The sequence below is a fragment of the Siniperca chuatsi genome, linkage group LG21, assembly GCF_020085105.1.
Source record: "Siniperca chuatsi isolate FFG_IHB_CAS linkage group LG21, ASM2008510v1, whole genome shotgun sequence".
Taxonomy (NCBI): domain Eukaryota; kingdom Metazoa; phylum Chordata; class Actinopteri; order Centrarchiformes; family Sinipercidae; genus Siniperca; species Siniperca chuatsi.
The window spans coordinates 6,606,111-6,626,943 of NC_058062.1; the positions used below are offsets into that span (position 1 = coordinate 6,606,111).

General features: G+C 41.0%; 1 protein-coding gene across 1 annotated transcript in view; it reads left to right on the plus strand.

The window, feature by feature from the left end:
• Nucleotides 1-522: 522 nt before the first annotated feature.
• rnd2 (Rho family GTPase 2) overlaps nt 523-20,833 on the plus strand; it is a 30,226-nt gene continuing 9,915 nt past the window's right edge. The window contains exons 1-2 of the mRNA XM_044181468.1: nt 523-906; nt 1,444-1,531. Coding sequence (XP_044037403.1) covers nt 805-906; nt 1,444-1,531 — 190 coding nt within the window. The 5' untranslated portion in view covers nt 523-804. The remainder of the gene's footprint in view (nt 907-1,443; nt 1,532-20,833) is intronic.

Sequence of the window (20,833 nt, forward strand, 5' to 3'; positions counted from 1 at the left end):
CAGACACATAGGCCTATGCATAAAATGTGCACGCAGATACATCCAGTTACTGTTGGCCAACAAGTAGAAAACACTTACAGAAAAGTATAAAATATCAGTGTTTACTACTGAGTGCAACCACTGACAAGCTTCTCGTAGTAATGTAACAATACAATAAGTGCCATCCATGTGGTCTCAATGGGCTCTAATGAGTTAATGTGGTAATAGTACTTACATACTTACCTTTTATAGTAATATTATGTTATGAACCTGATGTTAACCTAGGAGGTAAAATATAAAGTGTGACAAGAAATCTTTATTAAGTCACGTTCTTATATTCGAAGCTGCAAAAGTAATATTATTTGCAGGGACATAATGCGAGGTAAAATTGCATGTATGACCTCTTCACCCTGTCCCACAGATGGAATTCTGATGTTCTCTAATACAATGATCCTGAGACAACATAACGTAGACACTATAGAGACAGAACAGGAGACCCTTTACCCTACACCAAGAGCAGCCTAACCAGTTGAGTGATGTGACTCAGGCGTGAACATTCGGAAGGCGTGGCCAGCAATCAAAGTACCAGTTTCCAGGGAGGGCAGTGTGCGTCCTTTCTGTGGTTTTGGTCGCCGACCAGTCACACAGAGTCTGTCAGCGGGACCTGAGAGCTGCGCATAGGACAGGAGGAGCTGGATAAAACGCACCGGCTCGGCGCATGTATTTGCTCATTTTTCTTTCCCGTCTTCGATTCAACTGCGTCTCTTATCGGATGCTGGATGCAATCCATCCCCGCGTCAAGAATACACCTCTGACGGACAAACCATGGACAGTCTAGGCAGCCGCTGTAAGATTGTGGTGGTCGGGGACACGCAATGTGGGAAAACGGCACTCCTGCACGTTTTTGCCAAGGACTGCTATCCAGAGGTGGGTCTATCAGAAGTCAGAACTTAGTCTTTTTAATTTGAAGAGAAATGAGTTTGTGAATGAGTAAGTGAGGAGCACTGGCATTAATATGTAATACTGAACAGTTCAACTTCAGCACTTGTTCAGCAGGTTACATTCACCTGGCTAAAGACAGAAACGTTAAAACAAGAGACAGAGACAGCGCTGGTGTCTCTCTCTCTTGGGGAGAGAGAGGGGACTGTAGTGAATGCCTATAAAATCACTATAATAGTCCTGTAATGTCTAAATTGACTTTTTATTGTGTCTGCAGCACTGCCCATAAAACTTTAAGGCATTGTCTTCATCTGCTATAATATCACTAGCCTATATTTCTAAAATAGAGAGCTTTACAGAACTAGCCTTGCTGTGAAATGTGTCTATCATTATTTGCTTTGTCTGCTGCATCTTTTTAAATATGATATCAATGCCATTATTCTCTTGTGAAGCCTGTGGCTGTGTAAACACAGGCTTATCTTGTGCCTCTTAATTGTATAACTGAAATAAATCCCTTATTTTCAGAACTACGTGCCCACAGTGTTTGAAAACTACACAGCCAGTTTTGAGATAGACAAGCATCGGATTGAGCTGAATATGTGGGACACGTCAGGTAAGACAATTTCATATCTCTGTCTGCACTGTCTCCTAAAGGCTGACATCAAATCAATCCACTCCCAGCCCTGCCATGGTGCCTGTCCCTGGCTGCGACCGTGGGAGACCTGCCTCCAAATCCCCTCTCCAACTTTTCCAGCAGTCATCTCTTTGACAGATTGCTTTGACCTTGTCAACTTCAGATCGATGTCTTTTGTTTTTAGTTTAGTTTATTTTTAGCTTGGGGCATCTGCTATTTATGGTTGTTGTCTTTGCTTGAAACTTCGGTGCCAGCCATGTCTCTCAGAGCCTTGTGTTTGCATTCCTTCCTGTGCTGTCCTCTGTGTGTGGCTGGCTCTTCCCATGCTCTCGCCGGGGTCAGGCAACTGTAGGGGGAGAAAGGAGTGAGGGTGTGGATAATTGAGACAGGAAGGGCCTGAAGGAACCAGTAACCGCCCTGATTGCCCTAAGTGTTTTCATCAGAGTTTGAGCGACATAGTGCTTTGCTGACATACTGGCTAATATTGAGCCAGATATTTGACATGTTGTCTGCTGGTTTCCTCCTATGCCACATTTTCAGATGTACAGACAGTCAACTCTGTTGTCAAGTTTAATTTCTTTTGCAAATTTAATTCAGACATTTGTTAAAGAATCAATAATATGAAGAGAGTAATGTTTCCAGAGTTTACACAGCTGGCCACGACACCTACCTCCCGTAACCCTGAAAAAAATTCATCTATCAAGGTTTCAACTGAAAGTTTTAGTGACTTGCGATTTTGTAAATGTTGTTTCAGGAGTTTTCCCACCCTGAATAAAATTCTTGAGGCATTAAAAATGTCAAATTTAAATATGCTGAAATGCTCAGAATATCAACTACTGGTGACGTCAGTGTAAAACATTGTTGTTCCACAGAAAAGCATCCATGTCAGCAGCGTTGTGCCATCAGAAGGGGACTTTCTCCAAAAACAAATCATCCTTTGTTTGGTCAATGACTTTTTATGTGATTCAGTGTATGAAAATGCTTCTTGCTGGGGAAGTAGTTTTGGCCACCAGGCAGCCAGTGGCATCAGTGAGACTCCTGCATAGGAAGCCATGCTCTACTTTCATCCCAGTTTTCCTCAGCATGGATGGATTTACTGGTCTGCGTTACCGTGAGATCTGTATCTCATCATAGTCATCTCAGGCTAGAGGCTGCTGTCAGCTATCTGAGTAGTGACACAGCTGGCCAGTCAGACGAATGAATATAGGATCATCCCAAGGGGTAATTCCTTCTTTTACCATAAACATTCCCAAACCTAAAACTATCTTCTGGGAGAGATGATGGGAGTATTTTTATGTTACATGGTCAGTCAGAGAAAGAATGTTGTTTTTCCTTGGACCTCATGTCGACCTGGAGAGTAAATCTGTTTGAGCCTGTCAGTCAGGGGTCGGGGTCCTCTGGGGCCCAGGGCCACAACTTAGATCAGTTCCTTATCTCTGGGTTGTAAGAGTCTAATGATGTAGTGGGAATGTTGTGCTTCTGTCCATCTTCAAAACCCTACACCACATTTGGTAGTCTTAGTCTTTCATCTTCAGCCAGGAGCCGCCCACCCCACAACAAACATGACGTCACCCGGCCCACAGGGCAAATGTGTGTGTGTGTGTGTGTGTGTGTTCAGAGGTCCTTGTGTGGTGTGCCATTATTCACTGATTCACAGCAAACACAGATGTTCATATTTTCTCTCAACAAGAAAAATAATTGGCTCACACTTAGATGAAAAAGGCTTTCATCTGAAGAAAATAGCATGGTTCCTATCGTTCTTTTAGAATCAGATTTTTTTTCATTGCTTCACCCCCCTCTCCTCCTTCAGCTCCCACTTTCTACTTATTTTTTGTTTTTTTAATTCTCTCATGTACACCACCAGCAGCAGTCACACAACTTCAGTGCCCAGGCTCCTAGGCAAGGTCACACCATCATTCATAACAATAATAAAATTTCAGACTGAAATTAATTTATTTCAGTGAAATTGCTGCGATCATTGGATTTAGACGTGGAGGTGAAGTAAATGTGTGATGTGCATAGAGTTAAACTTTGGTAAGCTTTGACCTGTGAATTCACAATGCGGGCCCCTTGCAAACCGTCTTGACAGTGCTGACCTTTGAGGGAACGGAGAACCGGAGAGTCCAAAATGGAGGAACCTATCAGGGTAGTTGTGTGCCAAATGAGGCGCAATGCCAACAGAGATTTCCTCTTCGTACCCACTTTGCCTTTAACAAAACTAGGCACAACCAATAATACATTGGCACAACCAATAATACATTGGCACAACCAATAATACATTGGTACAAGTACATCACTGAGCTTCCAGTACCTGCTATTTTGGGAAGATGTGCAATTGAATTGTGCTGTGCCACTTACTAGTGGCTACAGCCAACAGTACACTGGGCGGTTTCATTTCGACCTGACATTTGCATTAGTAAATCCTCCACTTGCTCTTCCGAAGCCACAACCCATTCCCCACCAGATATACAGCTGGTTTTTTTCTGGCAACCAGGCTTTCAGCCTCTTCACATAAAGTATTGTTTCCCTTTTAATTGCTGGTGAAGTGGGCCTGCTGTGGTCTGGCTCGGTTCACAAAGCATTATTGATTGCTATCTGAGGTAAGGCTATTTAAACAGCTTGCGTCTCGCCTGGTTCACATTTCTCCAGCGTGGTTAGAGTTTCATTGCCGTTAAAAATGCTCCCAGCATTTGTTGTTGCAGCATGGAAGTCGACCATTGATTAGTTTGGTCTCATTAATTCCTGTTCTTCCACAAGGTCTAGTCCTTGCAGGACGGGTGAGAACAGGGGTTAGGTGTTTATCTAATTGAGGTCATTACTGAGTATAAATTTGCATGTCTGTGCATGTGTGTGTTTGTATTGCAGCTCTGAATGAATGGGTATTTTAAAGAGCATTAAACAAAAACAGGGAGGTCTTATGGCTTCTGGGAAACAGAGGACATCTTTCAGTTGTGCTTTGTATTCTGCATTCAGCTCGGGACCATCTGGAGAATTAAATCAGTTAGAAAGTGATTGAATGGAATTCCAATGAGGAAAACGACTATGTATCTAAGTATGTGTGTATTTTATGTTACATGAGTGAGCAGCCACATAGTGATAGATGGTAGTCCATTGCATGTATCTGTGTCCTAATTAACTTTTAAAGCAACTCAAGCTGTTAAGTAGTCAAAATGTGGCTTGGTGATAACTTGTCTGAGGGCCATTAGTGATTACTGTTGACGCTCAGCCAGTCTGGGTTTTTTACTGAGCCTGAGGTATTAATGCACTCTTCCTCTCTTCCCAATATGGTAAGGGTGCCTGGGAAAGATTCCCTCTAGCATTGGCCTCAGACTAATACCCGACTAAGAGGTGTGTGTGCTGTTTCTTACAAGTTTAAGTCATGACAGGCCGGGTTTTCCTGAACTTCCTACAGCAGTACACTCACGTCTCTTTCTGTTTCTCTTTTCTACTGCCTCTCTAATGCCTGACCTGATTCTCACATGAAGACTGGAACTCTTACATTCTGTTTGTGTGCTTTCAAGTGGCAATCCACAGGAATCTTGTTTTTCTTTCGTCTTTTGCTGACATATTTGCCAATAATCACTCATGCTGTGATGTTTTTTCCACTGTACTTCCCAGAGACCTCTTGTCATTCAAACCCTGAATGTCCCTTACTCTCTTGAAATTTGAGTTTCTGTTGAGTTTCTTTGCTTGATCAGCAATGTTGGCTATCGCTGCCCATTGTAACCACCCAGTTTGTTCTCTATTTATTTCCAAACAGTGCTGTTGTTGCTGCTGGGAACATGAAACACATCACTTGCTGTGCAGTGGAGGATTTTTTCCTGCAATAGACCTATCTGACACTGGGTGTTTACAACAACAAATATAAAAGCTTTCATGAACTGGTCACAGCTTGAAGCACTATTGTGCTGCACAGTCAGTGATAGAGAGCAGAAAAAACATTTATTCATCTGAAAATGTCACAGATTATTATTCCAAGAGATTCTTAAATAAAATTACCACTCACATGAGTTTCAGAACCCTTTTTCTCCATTGAATCTTCCTCTGTAAAAGTCATGTTTAATGTTTTTTTAATGGCTTATTTCTCATAATAAAGCTGTATTGTGTTTTCACAGTCACAGGTGTGATTGTTTTTGATGTGAGAGATGATAACAAGACACTGCAAGTGTGTAACACCACTACCTGCCCCAGCGATCGCTCAGAGTCACAGTCTGGCTGTTTCCAACATTCCTGGTGTCTTTATGCTCTTTAAACTCCACATTCTCAGTCCACTGGACCAGTAGGGCATCCAGAGGCCTGTAAAAACATGCAGAGTTAGTTGGCTTTCCATTCCTCAACAATTTCCACTTGATTAATCTTTAATAGAGAATGAGTGACCTACAACCACAACGCAGAGCAAAAATAAAATCAACAGAGCCCTCTCTGCCCTCAAACCTACAGCTCACTGGAGCCAGAGGATGCTCTGAAAGTGCTATCAGACCTGAGTAGCGAGCATGCTGATCACAGGATATCATTACCTGCATTATCTGCTTGTGGCTGTTACAGTTGGTCTGTTTGGCTTCCCTGAATCACTACTGTAATGTTAGACTCAACGTTAAATGATTAAAAACCAAGATTACCATTTTCCTTCTCTTTTCTATGAACAATTTGAGAATGAGATGCTGTTTAGGTGGTTGCAACCCGCTAGAAAGGCAGCTGCATGGGTAACCACAGACAGTAAATATACCTTTTTGTTTATATTTGTCAGCATCCTGAAGGGAGGATGACGACATCCTTTCAACTGCTGTTCACAAGCCTGAATGTATGCACCGAGCCTAAGCCCTGAAAGTTGTTCCTACTCTTTGCCTAACCAGCCCAGGGCAATAACTGCCTAAACGAAACCTGTTTTGATGATGCATAACAGGCTGGAAGGCACTCCACTGCACTGGGGGAGAACGCCAGTGTGACAGTTTCGGGTAATGAGTAAACAGAAGATTGTGCAAGGTTGGTGAAATACTGTAACTTAAAATAACTGTTTGTGTAATTAAACACATACATTGAAGACATCTGGAAAATCTCTCCTTACCAGTTCATCCTTACATGTAATATAGTAATGGTAAGTTATTCTTATTAGGGCTTGTTTTTATTATTGATTAATTTGAAGGTTATTCTCAATTCATTGATAAGTCTATATAAAATGAATGCCAAAAAAATGCCAATCACAATTTCTCTTCTTTTTGTCCAACCAAACAGTCCAAAACCTAAAGATATTCAGTTTATTGTGTTTGTGAAAAGAACCCACTGTACAAATTTAATGGAAGTTTCCCTTTTCAATTTTGTGGCTGATATGTGAGCACAAGAACAGTTGAGCACAGAGTACAGTTTATAATGATGTTGTGATGATGACTTGTGACTGCCATGTTGGATTTTTGCAAGGGTTGGAAATAAATTTAGGCCTTTGTGCCAGGTCTCTAGTCTGCAAAGACATTTAGTGGAATGTCTGTGAAGGTATTTTTGGACACAGGGGGTACTGTTCTGTCTTTTAGGGCCTTATGAGCTTGACAGCAGAAAGGCAAAGAATATATTCCAGCTCCTCTATGACTCTCATCCCTCTGGAGTCAAGTTTGGGATGAGCCTGCAGCCTCTCTGGCAGACTGCACGTGATAATCCCAGGGATTACAGTTAATGGCTGGAGCCCACAAAGATATTTTACATATTAGAAATCAAATGGCAAGTGCTACGTGTGTTGAAGTAGATGCACAGTCTTTCTGTGTCACTGTACTGTAAATTGCACACACCACTTCACATTTTAACGCAGAAGATTTTAGTGACTTCAGAGCTGATCGCTCCCATGATCAGGAATATTGAGCCTAAAAATGTAAAACAAACAAAAAAACCAAAGAAAACACTTCCATTGATTAATTATAATTATTTGAATTCACTCAGTAATACATGCAAATAAAAGCATTTCAACTCCAAATAAGAATAAGAAAAAAGAAAATGCAGTGACCAGTTGCTTTACTTTAATGGCCACTGAGAGGCTGTTGAGAGCCTTAAATATTCAGGGTTTCCATTAAACAACTTAAACGTGTTTTACAGCTCACAAAACATAATTGCTCCATAGTCACACATGAATGCATATAACTAAAATGTCACCTACAGAATTAAGATGCATCCATACCTCATATTGTAAATAACTAATTATTTTGGCATTACAAAAACAAATCCCCTCTGTGTTCTAGGCATTCCCTTCTTCCTCTTCCTCTTTGCAAATGGTCTCCAGCTCTAAACTTCTTGAATAATGATGGTCTCATGCACAGTGCATGAGACCATGCAGATTTGTACCCTAAATCTCTGAGTGGGTTTGTGTGACATTATGGAAACTCTGGAGGACAGCCGGCAGTCCTGGCTTCTGGGCTGGATGTCTTGGTTCTTGTGCTCCATCTCTGGAGCTCAGCACTCTTTGAATCATATTCTTAGACTATTACACATAGGGTCAACAAGCTGAAGAGAAAATGGCTGCCCATATGTTACAGTAGCTGTAAGAGAAGATGAAGAAACAAAGAAAACTAGAAGAGCATAACGTAATTTCTCTGGAGGTGGATTGTCAGTTATCTTTTTCTCTGTGCTATTTATTTATCCTCCCCTCTTTCTTTTCCCTCGACAATGTTCTCCATCTCTGATAGCCCATTAGTCAAGGCGGCTGCTGTTGAAGCGCCGCACTGAGGTCACCAGCAGTCAGGGGCAGTGTTAAGCAGGGGGTGGGCAGAAGTGCTGCATGAAAGCCAGCCAGCCACACTGATGGGAACACACAGGCTGTAATTACCACACAGAATATCTGCTCTCATCAGTGACACAGTGAAACACACACTCGCACAGACACCTATACGCACACACAGAAGTGCAGCCTGCCACCTGCACCACACTGGCATATATCCACCATTCTAGCAGTTTTTACATGCATACAAAATGTCCTGAGAACCCCACATGTCCACCCGCCCGTAAACAATAAAACAAGCACTTCTTGGAAGCCCCAGAGGATACAGCTTCCCAGTCCTTCTGATCTCTTATCTCTGTCAGATGACCCTGTAAATTGACCATGGATACAGCTATGAGCTGAGAGCCACCACACATTCCTTCACCACATCTCATGCCCCCATGTCGGCTTAATGCTGAGCGCCAGGCAAAAGTGTATAATCTGTTTAAATAGCATGTCTGCTGAACAGCACTGCACACTGCTGATAGGCTGTATATGGCTTTTACTTAGTTAATGTGCCAATGAAATAATCCAAGTGATAAGTTATTAGGGAATGAACATTAACTGGACAGAATTAAAAGGAGTCTTTTGGTACATTGTGAAGAGCACTTAAGGCTTTTGATGAGCTCACACTGACTCAGATTACAAGCCCTGTTTTAAGCCTTGCCATGCTGTGCTACTAACAGAGGAGAATGGAGCTATTATAATGACTGACAAAGAATAAAAGGATAAAGAAAATTAATGTATAAAACTGTTATGTTGGCAAACATAAAAGGTGACAGGAATACAAATGGACAGATATGAGAATAAATTACAGTTAAAAGTAAGGATGCACAATACTGACACTGACAATATTATCTTATATAATTTTCTGGGTTATTTTGGCCAATACTTGTTTCCAGTGTACTTGATAAACTACCTGTGATTCATGTTTGAAAAGATAATATAAAATACATAGACTTCACATTCATAATACAGAAGGACAAAAAAGTAGCAAGTGTCACACAACAATATTGCAGTTGCACATTCAGAAGTTAGCATACACGTACATAACATTAATATCATATCGGTCATGTTAACTGAACTAACTATATACAGGAGGTATATATATATATATATCTAGTTTATTGTTGTTGATCAACTTTAACTATTTTATGTTGTAAATTGAATTTAGGAAAATAAAAAAAGTTTAAAGTTAAATCGCCTAAAAACTTAACTTTAACTTTGGTCTCTACCAACTCCACAGGGAAATATCTCGCTGTTTAACTGCTAAATGCTCCACTATGTTCACCAGCTAGTCACTGACTGTGCTTGTCTGCCATTTGGTTCTGAGCAGGTACAGTGAGTTTTTGGAGCTGTGTATGTGTAATGGATTCGTGTGAGTGCATGTATACTTGTGTGTGGGCATATGTGTGATTGAGTGGGTTAGTGTATGGGAATTCCAACAGCTCTGACCCGGTGGCCTCTCCTATTGTTTCTCAGCTGACCAGAGGCGTAATGGGGGCTGATGAGGGGCGCTGGAGTGCGAGCCGGTACACAATAAGGCTGGAAAGTGCAGCAGCTGCTTCAACCAATAGGCAAAGAGACTGCTCCCCCAAGCATGGGAGGCGTGGGTGAGCAGCTCTAGATTGAAAACTGGGAAAGGGGACAGAAGGAGTAGACGGAAGGAGAAGTGTACATCTGTGCTTTTCCCACCTCCACCCACCACCCCACCCTCACCGTGTGAGGCTTTGTGTTATGAGTAAGGTTTGTTGGTGACACCTGACCCATTGTGATCCTTGGGGATGCAGATACACAAATGCCAACTGTGTCACACTTTTAAACCACTGCAGCGCTCTTGTTACATGCTAAACACTCAGCTACATATGGCAATATAAATAGTCCTGTAGGGGATTTAATGCATTGCTTTTGTCTATTGTATGAAGAGATGAAGGAAGCATGCTTTAACTGTGCAATCTCTGTCTTCTTTGACCTGAAGTAACATGATCAATGGCACGATGCAAAGGAGTCTGTTGACACAGTAGGAAGTCATTGATCCTAAATGGAGTTCCTTCAAGGGCACATGGATGTGACTAGATGAACTGGGAGCTTTCTTACTTGAATTTTTAAATTTTTTCTTTAATAATGAATAACAGATTAAACACTGTCAACCACCATTTACTGTGATATTCTCAAATATCACGCAAATGCATACAGGCCATTGAGCCAGGGTAAAATATTTTTCCTAATAGATATTCAAATAGAAGCAAATGTATTTGTCTTCATTCTAAAGTAATAAATACACAACAAATGATAACTAACTGTTTGAAAACACTAAATTTTGTGTGTGAACCTGTTTGCTTCTATTTGGACATTGCCAGTTTGCTTGTTTAAATTTACCAATTAAACAACAGTAAATGCAGTGATCCTTCATTATACTTAACAGATATTTATGCAGATTTTAATTCAGTGTGTCATAACATGATTCAGATTAAATTTTATGTGTAAGACAAAAAAAAAACAAACTTCTGTGTTACTCGGCATAGTAATGTGCAGTGGTGCAATGTAACTAAATACATACATTAAATTCAGTTAAATTTTATTTACATAGCACCAATTCAATAAGAGAAGTTATCTCATTGCACATTTCCTATAGAGCATGTTTAGACCGTACGCTTTATAATATTATTTAGACCCAACAAATCCTACCATGAGCAAGCACTTGGTGACAGTGGCAAGGAAAAACGTCCTTTAAGAGGCAGAATCAGGCTCAGGGTGGGGGGCCGCCGGTTGGGTTGAGAGAGGGGAGAGGGGAGGAGAGGAAAGCACAATGCAAATTCCACCTAGAATTTTAAAATAATAATAATGTAATGGTAGTGGTAATATTAATAATACAATAATAATAATAGGAATGATAGTGATAGGAATAATAATGATAATAATAAGACTAATAATAACAATTGCAGTAGCAGTTGTCGAGCAGAATCACAGGGGCAGCAGATGGCCCACAATCACAGATCCAGATTCTGCAGCTCCGGAGGCAGAAATACCTGCTGAAAGTGACAGAAGGAGAGAGGAGAGAGACAAGAAACCACAAAACTACGGGAGATAGAAGATGTCGAGTTAGTAACATGCAGTAATGGGATACAAATGCATACAGATGGAGTTGGAGAGGAGGAGAGAGGAGCTCAATGCATGATGGGAAGTCTCCTGGCAGTCTAGGCCTATAGCAGCAGAACTAAGTGATGGTTCAGGTCTCACCCAAGCCAGCCCTAACTATAAGCTTTATCAAAGAGAAAAGTATTAAGCCTACTCTTAAATGTGGAGATGGTGTCTGCCTCCCAAACCCAAACTGGATTCCACAGGAGAGGAGCTTGATAACTGAAGGCTCTGGCTCCCATTCTACTTTTGGAGACTCTAGGAACCACAAGTAACCCTGCATCCTGGGAGCGCAGTGTTCTAGTCGGGTAATGAGGTATTATGAGCTCTTTAAGATACAATGGAGCCTGACCATTATAAGCTTTGTAGGTGAGGAAAAGGATTTTAAATTCTATTCTGGATTTTACAGGGAGCCAGTGCAGAGAAGCTAATATTGGAGAAATATGATCTGTTTTTCTAGTTGTTGTCAATACACGTGCCGCAGCATTCTGGGACTTATTCGGGCAGCCTGATAATTATTATCAGACTGCCCGAGCCTGATTATTATTATTATAAGGAATTACTCCATCCTAGAAGTAACACATGCATGGGCTAGTTTTTCAGCATCATTTTGAGACAGGATGTGCCTGATTTTTGCAATGTTATGTAGGTGAAAGAAGGCAGTCTTGAAGAAGGCAAGTTTGTTTCATGTGGGAGTTAATGGATCAATCCTGATCAAAGATAACTCTGAGGTTCCTTACGGTGGTGCTGGAGGCCAGGGCAATGCCATCTAGAGTAACTATATCTTTTAGATAAAGTGTCTCGGAGGTGTTTGGGGCCAAGTAGAGTAACTTCAGTTTTGTCAGAGTTTAATATATATATATAATAATATAAAACTGCAGGTCATCCAGGTTTTTGTGTCCTTATGGCATGCTTGAAGTTTAGCTGACTGATTAGTTTCATCTGGCTTGATCAATAGATATAATTGGGTATCATCCCCATAACAATGAAAGTTTATGGAGTGTTTCCTAATAATATTGCCTAAAAGAAGCATATGTAAGGTGAATAGAATCGGTCTAAGCACAGTACCTTGTGGAACTCTGTCTAACTTTGGCATGCACGGAGGACTCATCGTTAACATGTACAAACTGATCTGATCTGATAGATAGGATTTAAACCAGCTTAGTGCGGTTCCTGTACTGCCAATTAAATGTTTCAGTCTCTGTAATAGGATGTGATGGTCAATGGTGTTGAATGCAGCACTAAGATCTAACAAGACAAGTACAGAGACAAGTCAATTGTCTGATGCAATTAAAAGGTCATTTGTAATTTTTATCAGTACTGTCTCTGTGATATAATGCACTCTAAATCCTGACTGAAAATCCTCAAATAAAAACTATTGTTAGTTAGCTATTGTTAGTATTTTAAAAGACTGTGGGACATAGCCTGTTAATAAAGACAGATTGATCATATCCAGTAAAGAATTGCTAACTAAGGGTAAATCTTCTTTAAGCAGCCTAGTTGGAATGAGACAGGTTGATGGCTTAGATGATGAAATCGTTGAAGTTAGTTGAAGAACGTCGATAGAAAAATAAATAAATATCAGGTTTTACAGCTGTTTCTAAGGTTTCTAAGGTTTCTGTGTTTGAACATAAATCGCAACAGGTTGAGGGCAGGACTAATTTTTTTCTCTAATAGTTAAAGTTTTATCAATAAAGAAGCTCATGAAGTTGACTACTGAGGGCTATAGGAATACATGGCTCAACAGAGCTGTGACTTGTCAGCATGGCTACAGTGCTGAAAAGAAACCTGGGGTTGTTTTTTATTTTCCTCTATTAATGATGAGTAGTAGGCTGCTCTGGCATTACAGAGGGCTTTCCTATATGTTCTAAGACTATCTTGCCAGGCTAAACAAGATTCTTCTAGATTGTTGGAACGCCATTTCCTTTCAAGTCCTCTGTTATTTTGAGACATAGCATTGAATTAAATGCAGATGGAATCGCTTCCTTAAATTTAGCTGCAGCACTATATATAGATAGACATCTACAGTAGTAGGAGTTTTTGCCTAATGGCGTGTAGTCCAGTAATAGCAGTTCAAACGTTATTAAACAATGGTCTGACAATAAAGGATTCTGTGGAAAGACTATTAAATGTTCAATTTCAATGCCATGTACCAGAACAAGGTCGAGGGTGTGGTTAAAACAGTGAGTGGGTTTATGTACACTCTGACAGAAGCCAATCAACAATGAGATAAACACAGTACTAAGGCTATCATAGCTATCACTACTTACTACTTATCCGTTTTAAGGACTAATCTTGATAAAAACTGAGAATTCAGTATTCAGGACCAGGAGTGCGGTACGCTTTAACAAATAGAATTGGCTGTCGTGTTTTCCAGGTTGGGTGTGAAAGACTAAGAACAAGGCTTTCGAATGAGTTATAATTTAGTTTAGGTTTAGCGTTGATTAATAGGCATGAGTTGAAGATGGCCGCAACTCCAAATCCTCGGCTGGTGCTTTGAGGAATGTGAGTATTAATATGACTGGGCGGAGTGGATTCATTTAGGCTAACATATTCTTTATGACCCAGCTAGGTAAGGTCTTCAGTAAGACAAAATAAGTCAATATGATACTCTGATATTAAATCGTTCACTAGTACAGCTTTAGATGACAGAGATCTGATGTTTAAGAGTCCACATTTAATTCTCCGATTTTGTTGTGTTATTTCAGTGGTGGTAATTTTGTTTATGTTTTTATGTATAACTCCTCCTCTGTTAACTTTTGATTTTATTAATTTAAGTGGTCAGGGAGCAGACACCATCACTAATGAGTTTTGGGTGGATAGCTACTCTAATGGATGCGCAGAGAAGTGTGTAGGACTGCAACTCTGCCTCCTGGTCTCAACTCTGAGTTGTCACTAATAAATTATGATATATTGTTATAGATTAAGCTACCCGGCAGTATATATAAAGTAGTAAAAATCAGGACTTGTTGCAGAGCATTTTTGCACTGTAGAGTAGTTACTTTAACTTAAGTAAAAGATCTGAGTACTTCTTCCACCACTGGTAATGTGAATACAGTTACACATTATGTTACCCCAGCACCGTTCATGTGTTTGGAAAATTGAGACACAAACTAATGCACCCTGGCACTTAACCAGGCATTTGTTCCTATTCAGCAACAACAGCAGCAGTGAATGCCTCTGTCATCCAGGCAGTGCAACAGAACTCGATGCAGCGCCAGCTTTGATCAGCCCACTTCAAACAGCCACACTGACTGGTTCTGCTGCTCCCAAACTAGCGCTCGGTCCCTCTGGCCCCCCACCTTCACGAGAGCAAAACCCTCTCAGCATCTGTCTGCAACCCATCCGAGCGTAAAGGGATACAGGGAGAGAGGCGGTCTTTTACCTCCATCCTCTATCCTCCACCCCCCACCTGCACCTCGCTCACACACACTCGACAGATCCCATCATTTATGGATGACTTTATTTATAAACACGATCCAATGTGCTCTCTTTCTCACTGCTGCTGCTTTTGTGGAAGTGAAATTGCTCTTGAAGTAGTGCCATGTCTCCCTGGCGGCCTCCCTGGGGGGTTTCAGAGTGGGCTGGGGGATAGATAGCACCATGATAGGGATGTGTTTGGATGGTTATGCACTGGAGGAAGTGGAGTCGATGGAGCAGAGGATGTCCTTTTCCACTCACAAGTTTTTCTTTTGTATGCCTGTGTAGCTGCCGTCTGAATATTCTCACTTCTTTCATATTAGACAGCTGTGGACAGAGAAGCTGCAGTCAGTATTATTACAAGTTTTAATGAAAATCCTCAAGCGGGAGTACAAGTTTCGAAAGGAGAGAGTATGAGATTGAAAGATGTGTAGGAGTGGAAATAAAGGATGTAATCTCTGCAATTTTACAGGTGAAAAGAAATAGAAAGAGATGAATTTGAATACTGTGTGTGTGTGTGTGTGTGTGTGTGTGTGTGTGTGTGTGTGTGTGTGGAGGGCTGAGAGCTTTTCAGAGCAGAATACATAGTGACATGGCAATCACCAATACTTGATCAAAGAATTAGTGGGTGTCTAACGTTGGCATTAAACTCTAAAAATGTTGCCGTGTTCTTAAAGACTGTTGAAAATGGTGATGTAAAACAAATACAATACTCAACAGAGCTTGAGTTATTTTCACTTATTAGCATCCTTACCAAATTAAGGCACTGTTAATTTCACACCATAAGTTGTCAACTTTGGTTAATTTAGAGTTAATAATTGCAACTATTTGCAGGATTTGAAAATTCCTTACTTTGGCACCACAGGGTGGTAGCTTTGAGAACGACATGGTGGCAGATAGCAATGCACACCCAGGTTGAATCCGGTGTGTGCATAAACTGCCATGTATGTGCTTGCTTGTATGTGATTGTCCAACATAGTGCTTTGCCAGATGACGTTGCATTGCTTTGTGGCAAAAGTTGAGCCAGGTTCAACTTTTTTGCCAGGCCCAGTGACCTCATTAAAATGAATGAGGGGGATTGCATTTTTTCACACAGTGCTAATGTCAGTCTGAACATGGCCTCATGCTATCAGAATAATTTGGAAGCTGCAATAATCATATAAAAGTCCACGCATAATAAGTTATTATTAAGTTTAGGTGTATGGTTATGTAGGTATACGTAAAAATTACTATCAACATGACATTGTTGACCAGTAAAGCAACATACTTTTAGTTTGGACAGACTGTGCAAACTGCAGCAATCAAAGGCAAATATATATATATATAATATTTATATAATATATAAAATATTTTGGTCACAAAATCACCATTTTGCCTGTGTAAGCGTGTTAATGTTTGATTCAAATTTGTTTGGGGTATACTGTCAATAGTGGTGACCCAGGCCTCCTTTCATCCAGATTTCCCTGTAAAGCAGTGACTTCTCCATCTCCAGTGTGGGACAGACAGAATCCTGAAGGCTGATCTGATCAGCCTTTAAGGAGTGAAACTGGATATTCCAACTAGCCTCCTTTCTTTGAAAAATACCCCTTCCCCCTTTGAAATCTTCTGCTTTTACATGTTAAAGTTGAGCAACAAGATAAAAACAAATAAAGCAAAAGGACTTGCATTCTGAATTGCGGATATTGGAACCAGCTGGGGTCCAACACTGATCTGGTTTGAGCGGTGAAAGAGGTTGTGCAAAGAACAAATAATCTTCAAGTCAGCATCTGGTGTTATTCAACTAGCTCTTGCGTGTTTTTTGAAACTGTGTTATTTGGTGGATCTTGTCCAAACAGTCGTCAACGAGACTCAATGGTTCTAGTGTGTGAGGCGCAGAGCTTGAGGAAACACAGAAACAGATAAAAACAGGTTCTGCGTGTGCTTCCTGTACAGAGTTAGCAGTCATTCACAGCTACTGGACTTCCTCACACAAACAAACGCTGGGTAGTGTTTGTATTATAACATCTAAACACATGAGTGTCACTGAGGGGTGCACCAATGTAGACTGCCTCACCAAGTCTGAAGTCATGTCTCAAACAGTTCAAGGGGAAAAACCAAAGTAGAGACATGATTGATGTTTTTATTAAAGCAAGACAGGGAATATATAGATCGACAGATGAAGTTAGTGATAAAAGAAGCATAGTGATCTTTTAAAAGCAAAGTGCAGCATGAACCAGAGCCTTAGACAGACACAGAGATCAAACAACAGGAGATGAAATGCATAGCTATTTTTCTGGTGGAATGAGTGTGTGTGTGTGTGTCTGTGGGATTATAAAAGAGGGGCTGGGGGTGAGGAGAAACTGAAAGTGGACACACTACTACATCTCCATACCCCTGGGGCAAGCAGTAGACAGACAGTAATGCTGCTCTGTCCCCTGCCTCTGCTGTCAGCGCTGTGGCTGGCCCTGCTTCTCAACCTGCAATTGGACGACAGACACAGGCATTAACTCCTTGGCAGCAGAGCTCAGAGCAGATCAGTGGAAGGTGCTCGACACCCTTCAAAGGCTGCACTTTCTCCAGAGGGAAAGCGCAGGAGCTTTGATCAATATCCCCTGTGTGAAGGCTGCAGACACGGAAGGTTAATGGCCATTTAACCTAGTGTCACCTCCACTGTCCTGGCTGTGTGCTAATGCCTTTGAAAACTTGACACAACCGTCTCTATTACAGATCAACAGCTTTATCTGTGTGTGCTTGTGTGTGTGGTATATACACTTGTATAACCTATAGGTCAAACTACACGAGCAACCAAATATTTAAGCCCCAGTTCATGGTACAGGCCAGCTGAGGTTGCTTCATTACAGGCTTTTTAATGATTTTTCACTCATAGATTCACTGCCTCAAGCTCCTTTTATATAAGGCAGTGGCAGATAGCATGCGTTGAGTATATCAAAGCTGTAAATGCTCTGTTTATCTGGCCAACGTTTAATTTGATGGTGTAATCTGAAAGTCTCAATTGCAATATTACCTCTCAGGTTCAATATCTCACTCGTACAGTAAAGAGCCTATATCATCGGTAGACATTTTTCAGTTATATACCTACATCCCGTCAATGCCCTGCTGTTATGTACCAGGAAGAATACTGAACATCGGGAACAAAATTTTCCCCACAGAAGAAATAATTAATAATTTTAAAAAAAAGATCTCAACAAGGCTGATAGGTCCACATTTTGAAGAATATGAATGTGGAAGTCAATAAAATCTATAAACTCATATTAATCCACTGAGGCCAAGAAGTCCATCTTTGTATTTTCAAGTGATGAATACGGCACTGTCCCCTGTCCCTGATATTCTTCACTGTCTTTTTAGAAAAATGAAATAGATTCCTGTTGTGTTTCACACATCAAGTTTTAACATGTGTTTGAGATGCTCTCAATTTCATCATATGAGTCTTATTTACTGGGAAGTATTGCACATTGCATTGTTTGCCCATGTCTTCAATTATGCTGTATTAAGTCTTGTCGTCAAAGTGAGGTCAAACAACCAGAGGAAGTTTCCACGCCCAGCAAATAACTCCCTGTTACTGTCTCCGGGTGGCAGTTCGTTATATTCTCATGCTGTGATGTTTTACTGTGGTGTAGTCTGTTTCCCTTGTCAGTCAGGGCAGATCAGCACGTCATCCGCTGTCCCCTGTCCACGCCTCTGGACAGCCCACCTTTGTTTGTGCTCCAGTCTTACTTTTGTTTATACTCGCGCCTGCCTCCGCAGAGCTCTGAGCATGCATAGAGGTGTTTATGCTCAATGCGCTGTCCGTTGCAATATTCTCCGACATGCCAGGCGTACAAATAAAATATCATGTGAATAAGCAAGAAGTCAACAAGTGTTACCAGAAGAACGTTATTATCCAACATGGCGATCCCTCATCCTTTTCCACACTTTCCTACAAAATTACTTATCTTTTGCCAGTGTGGTGGTGACGATCTCTCTTCATGAATTGAGTCATTATGCTGTCCCTGTGGTCTCTCAAAGAAGTGTGGTAGATGTGTTTGTAGATGCGAACCTGCTCGGCCAGTGTACCTTTGGCTGTGTTCAAATGAAAGCTGTGATTTAACCTGAGCAGTCCGCCTCTGTGTCTCTCTATTGGATGCTAACTCGTATGAGGCACTAGAACTGTGGCTTTGGGATCTGGGTAATAGGTTTAGACTGTTTTTTGTTATTTTCTTACATCCATTATTCCACCTCACGTAGGTAACCGATTTGTCTAGTTTAACACTAGGATTATGGGTGGTTGCCGTAAGGTGTTTTGGGTTTTGACAGGTAAGATTAGTGAAGCCAGGTAAGCTTTTTGTTTTGTTTCTTTCAGCTATTCTAGCTGTAGTGAGTCAGTGTGGTTCTGCTGTAAGGGTTAGAAGGTGTGTTTGCTTTGTTCGTTTTATGGTTTGGCGCTACCCGTAGCCCTTCCCGCTTCAGGCCTCGCCTCACTGGTCCCCTTTCTGTGTTTGTTGGTATTTAACTATTGAAGCAGACTGTGTTTCTGTGATTTATGTGACGGTGCACTAAACAATAAATGGCTGTGCTTGCCTGACTACATTGGCTGTATGTTGCTTCCCTTATCCCTAGACATCTGCAGGGTTGTAACATAATTGGGGGCTCGTCCGAGATTTGAATCCAGGACCTCTTTCACCCCACTTGTAAAATTACAATGTATTGTTTTTACAATTTTGTGTATGGATTAAATGATCATCATAATTAGTGAGCTTTACAGGTGCTGGTGGGTGGATTTTGTTACCTTCGGACAGAGCCAGGCTAGCTGTTTACGTGTCCAATGTTTGTAATAAGATAAGCTAACTGCCTGCTGCCTAACTCTCGGAAAAACCTCTTTTAAACTGGATTACAATGCAATGATCGTAGCAGTGACCAAAATTAATGCAGACCTTAATCTTCACTGCGAGGGATTATACAACTCAAGCAAGTGCCTGTTAACTGATTTTCATATCATATGGAAATGAAAAGAAAAAAATGGCTGCCTGGAACAATTTGAAAATAATTCCCAGTGCTCTAAAACTGTAGAGCTTGCATTGGAATGTGCAAAAATGTGCAGTATGCATTGTTGGGATATAAAACATGCAAACACACTGGTATAGTCATTGTTAACCAGCTGATGTTATGAATCCTGAGTCTATATATATATATATATATATATATATATATGTGTGTGTGTGTGTGTGTGTATATGTGGAACACTAGTTGTATGCCAGTCTTCCAGGTAGATTCTTCCTGGAATATGAGTTCAAAATTTCTGCCAAGGTCAGTGGGTCCATATGTGGTAGACTGTACTGGACTCTGGATGTGGGACTGTAAAAGAAAGTATTTTTTTAGGGTTATATTGAAATAATAAAATACATGCTGTCTTGTTGTCTTGTACAGCAGAGTAGTACACTTGGTCAAAGTAACTCCACCTCCTCTTGAAGGGTGTCTTGGCCGCTGTCTCTGTTTATCTCTGTTTGAGTAAGAACCCTGATTGAGGAGAAGCCATAACAGATCACAACACAGACTGAACCTTTAGCAATAAAAAGTCTGCTCAACCTCTTAAAGGCTGAAGCGCCAACCCTCTTCTTCTCTCCTTTTAGTCACCTCTAATCGTCAATGCACCGGCATTAGCCTCCACGATCCCCTCGCTCTCCTGCTCTCGTCGTCCTTACTTCTTTTCAGGGCCTCACAATGAATCCATTTGCATCCCTCCAGGTTGCTACGATACTCAGGCACCCCAACTTGAAATGTTTTGCCTTTGCTTTGAAGGTGGATTTCAAGAGGAAAACAGCTGCAGGAGAAGAAAAACGATGCAGTGTATATGGTGCTAAATGTGTTGTTTCTAGGTTGCGGCTAAACTCAATCACACTAACCGTTTTCGTTTATTTGGTGATTTGATGACATTTAAGAGTGTGTTTGTTTCCTTGCCCTGCCTTTGTTTGTGTGCATGGATGTTTTTCAGAGTGTCTATATGGCCTAAT